This window comes from Arachis duranensis, chromosome 10 (assembly GCF_000817695.3).
Source record: "Arachis duranensis cultivar V14167 chromosome 10, aradu.V14167.gnm2.J7QH, whole genome shotgun sequence".
In the NCBI taxonomy this organism is placed as follows: Eukaryota; Viridiplantae; Streptophyta; class Magnoliopsida; order Fabales; family Fabaceae; genus Arachis; species Arachis duranensis.
In genome coordinates, this window is record NC_029781.3 from 23,398,898 (window position 1) to 23,403,472 (window position 4,575).

The window sequence follows — 4,575 nt, forward strand, 5'->3', positions numbered from 1 at the left end:
ACATAGTAAGTTTTTTGACTTTACATAATTGTATTTAGGTGTTTAATATGGCAAATTCTTTACTCTTATTTGAAAGTTGAAAAACCAATAAATTATTTTAAAAAATTCTAATTATTCACCTATATTCAATTATTTACATATTACAAAAATTTCAAAGATATATTTCGGCAAATTATGTTACTTGGACATAACTGTAATAACATGAAATAAACATCTCAAAACTTTAGTTGGTCTTAATTCGTAATTTTTATTGTGCTTTGTATAATTCGTATTAATTCAGATTCATTAGTTATGTTGATAGAACAAAGATTAGGATTTGGATCTTCTAAAGTTTGAATTTTATTTTAGAGAATAAAGTGTGATTTTCTATCCTTAAATAATTTCTCTTTCATATTTATTATTGGTCTCACCTATGAAATAAATGGTGAGAGATCACACTTTACTCTCTAAAGTGAAATTCAAACTTTAGAGGATCCAAATCCCAAAGATTGTAAAATGCTAATGCGATTTCATATTATTACTACCAATGATGCTGCCATAACTCATAACAATAAAATATATAAACTACATGGCTTCCTTGTCCTAATAATACTTGTGTTCTAATAACAACAGCAATTACTTGGGTATTTCAAGATCTGGTCTCCTATCAACTACTTCGCTCTCCGAATCTGCAGGAAATGCATCTGGATAGGTGTTCAAAATTTTTGACTTCATACTTCTGTCAGAGAAAAACAAAAAAGAAGATCACGCAACTAGACAAGGTATAATGCTCAATAGTTAATAATTTAATCTAATAATCACAATAAATAATGTATTAGGACAAGGAACTTCCTAATAAAAGAGGGGAGGGGGCAAGTTCATGCAGAAAGTGAGGAACTTGTTAATGTACCATACTTCTAACTTTAACCATGTAAGTTCATAACTAAAATAGATGTTGCAGCCCTAAATATTGAAATTCATAAACACATTCTAGTGTTTTACTTCTCTTGTATCAAATAGCCTTATTATTATTATTCCTGTGTGAATCCTTCATTATGTTACAGAACAACACCTTAAGTAGAATAATTTTGTTCGTGCCATCTGGTACCTTGCACAAATTTTACAAAACGAGGAAATGTGTGAACGAAGATATGTATCGACAGGAGCATGGGCAATTGGGCAGTGTGGAAGGGGTTGAACCTAGCAGGGCAGATTGGAGCAAGACAAGTTCTTATGGACGTAGACTACAAATCCATATACCATATACATTGGGCAGATTCAGAATGGCTGTTAACAATTTCATTCTTATTATTCAACATGTGTGTAGTGGTTTAGGGTGACAGATTTGCATGGTAAAAGAAAAGAATCAGCTTCAATGTCACCAAATTAGGAAGATTCAAAATCTGAACACTGGGAGCAAACTTGAACAACAAATGACTGCAGACTTGGCAGCATTTAAGAAAGAAAATAATGCAAGGATTGCACTATTATATCGGATAAGGGTTAGAAAGCAAAATCCAAAGAATTTGGAGCAGATATGGTGCCAAACAGGAATGAACTCAATGCAAAAAGTTGACTGATTACAAAATTCTGGTCAAAGCAAATAAGAAAAGAACAATCAGACATGGTATGCAGCCAGCCTAATTGACAAACAAGAAAGGAAAGTGCAATGATTAGAAAAACATGCAAAATAAAAGGATTAGGACTACCCAGGGATCTGCACTGTGTGTGCAAAACAAGACCCCACCGAGCTAAGCATGTTGCCTCATCATTCAAGTATTCCACTATTCATGCTATTCTGAATTTCTGTCTCAGCCTGTAAGTAAACCTTGAAACAGCCTTTTGTATTTGTGAACTTGAGTGTTACTTGAATGTGAGACAACAATATATCACTGTTTTCCCAAGATAAGTTTGTGGAAAAGCTTTTATTGGAGTGTGAACTTTTGAGAGGTTTTGCATGTCTACTGGAGAAGCTGTCAGACTCTGTAATCCATTTGAATTATGAAAATCACACCTTAATTGGTGGAGATGGGACATAGACTCAACATCAGAGATCAAACTGGTATTAGTGCACATTTCTCTACCCTCTTCTTATTCTTATTCATATGCTTTTACCTCTGACCAGTTCTGCCTTCTGTTCAGCACTAAATTTAAATCTATTAGGAGATAATCTCACTGCTCTTTGGTTTGATTAATGCATAAATTGAAAATCATTTTCAAAACAAAGAAACAATCAACAAATACAACTTGAATAAGACAAGAAAAACTTGAACAGGAAAAGTAAGAGAAACCAAAAGATATCAAGGACCAAAATCCACGGGAGGAGCCCTTAAACAGGGGACAAACTTCTATCACATTTTAACACCAAGGTATTATTGAAATAACTGAAATTTATTTAAGAACCTAAACTTAGTTGTCAGTTGCCACAGAAATAGAGATGACAAACTTTACTTGCATGATACTGGACAGAGAACCAAAATAAGTAGAAAAGAGATAGGAACTGATTAAAGGAGATAACCAACAGTTAAATTTGGTTTCCATTAGAAACAACAACAACAACAACCACCCTAAACCTTATCCAACTAGGTAGGGTCAGCTACATAGGTCAAGGTATGTGTTGTGCCCTGTCGTTGATCAAGCATCACTTCAATTAGAAAAAAAGAAAGAATCTTTTCTTCCATTGGAAGGAAGCAGTGGAGAGTGCCTTTCATAGCTAGATCAATTCTCATAAAAAAACCACTGAGGAACAAGGGTTATACAAATCCACATAGTCAATCAATCAAGTTTCATAAGCAATGACCATGGTGGAAGGCTATAGAGAAGTGCACAATGCGCACCTCAAAGATCAACTTTTTCAAATGAACCCATTATCCCTCACGCATATTTTTCATTGTCTAGTTTTGTTTTGATACATCTACACCTCATTAATCCCGAAAGTTTTCATCCAAAACAATTATTCCCTCCAATACACAACAATAAGTCACTTTAGCTAAACTTTCTTTTGTTCAGTATATCTGTGGTTCTCACTCATATTCCTATGTAACATTTATTATTCATTTCCTACTTTACCATACATGCAATTCTAAGCGCAATAAACAGTAAAATGTTAATAAAATAAACTAGTTATCAAATAAGAGCGTGATAGTAAACAAATTTGATTAACACATGGAATAGAGATAGAATTACCTTAGCTTCTGAAAAATATAATCAAGGTCAGTCTTGATAGACTTGAGAATTCGAGTGTTCCTGGCGAGATCTCCAGAAATCTCGGCATAGCAATGCTCAGAGAACTCATTGAAGTGTGACAACACGGCATTACTGTCCTGCAATCTTCCCAATCTGAATGGTGTTCTGTAAATGATTAAGTGATTGGAGATCATTTGAGTTGACAAGGGTTTTGAATTCGTGGGAGATCTCTTCTGAAGCCAACTTCACCGATTCTTTCTCACAATCTTGTTCCTCCATTACTTTCTGCAATGCTGCAACCTCCAGCGATTGTTGATGATTAGCACCAATTTTCTATGCCAAGATTGCGAATGAGACGGTGTTCGTTGCGGTGCCGGCAGCAGAGTTTGCAGGCGGCGGCGGAGGCTGCTGGTGGATAGAACACGGCGGTGTGTGGAGAGCATGCAAGAGGTATTGGGCCAGACGATTACGAATTTGGGCGTGTGGGTTTGCCAGAAATTAATTTCCAATTGGCCCAACTAAACGTGAAATTCAGGGTTATTGGGAAACTATGCGTAGTACATGGTTATGGGGGCATAATTGTCATTAACCAAATTGGAGGGTGCGATTTCGTGGGAGGGTCCATATGAATGCCATTTGATGGTCACGAGCGCTCTTAGTCCATTTACATGTTATTTCTCCTTTTAAGTAAATTTTCTATCCATTAAAAATCTTATATTAGAACATAAATTCTACATTAAAAAACACTTAAAATAGCATAACTATCATGCATAAATAACTCAAAAAGAATTTAAATAACTAATTAAATATCTTTTATATTAGTAAAAATTGAATTAAATTAACTAATTAAGAGTAAAAAATAATTTACGATGATCAAATTACATCATGAATATTTTTTCTTAATTTTTCTCTTTTAGCTAATTTTTTTTATGTAAGAAGAAAAATAATACTTATCCTTTAAAATTTAGTCTTTCATCATCCTTTTAATTTGATATATTATTTAATTATTTTTTAATTAAAATATATTCCTCTTTTTTAGATAAACACTTTGTTGATTAGATTTAATTTAAATCTTATTCCTTAAAATCTCTCTAACTTTTCCTCAAGAAATAAAGTAGTTATTTATATTTTATGTTTTATTTTCTCTCTCATCGCACAGTAATGTCAAGTTATCATTTAAGAGTGGCAAATGGGCTGACTTATCTGCTGCATCCGACCTAGTGAGGTGGTCCCAAATTTCACCTTCGTCCTGTCGGACTAAATTGGTCAATTTTTTAATTAATTTTTTTATTTTTTTATGAATAAACCGTTAAATATTAAACAATATATATAATTTTACAACCATTTCAATAAATTTATAATTTCTAAAGATATAAAATAATTACAATTTCTAAAATTCACAAACATTGA

The 4,575-nt window shown here is 33.1% G+C and overlaps 1 protein-coding gene across 1 annotated transcript; it reads right to left on the minus strand.

Moving 5' to 3' along the window:
• Nucleotides 1-234: 234 nt before the first annotated feature.
• Nucleotides 235-3,692, minus strand: LOC107469493 (uncharacterized). Its single transcript, XM_016088865.3, is given in 3 exon segments — nt 235-718; nt 3,166-3,317; nt 3,319-3,692. Coding segments are annotated over 3 exon segments (381 nt in total). The 5' UTR covers nt 3,445-3,692; the 3' UTR covers nt 235-615.
• Nucleotides 3,693-4,575: the final 883 nt, after the last annotated feature.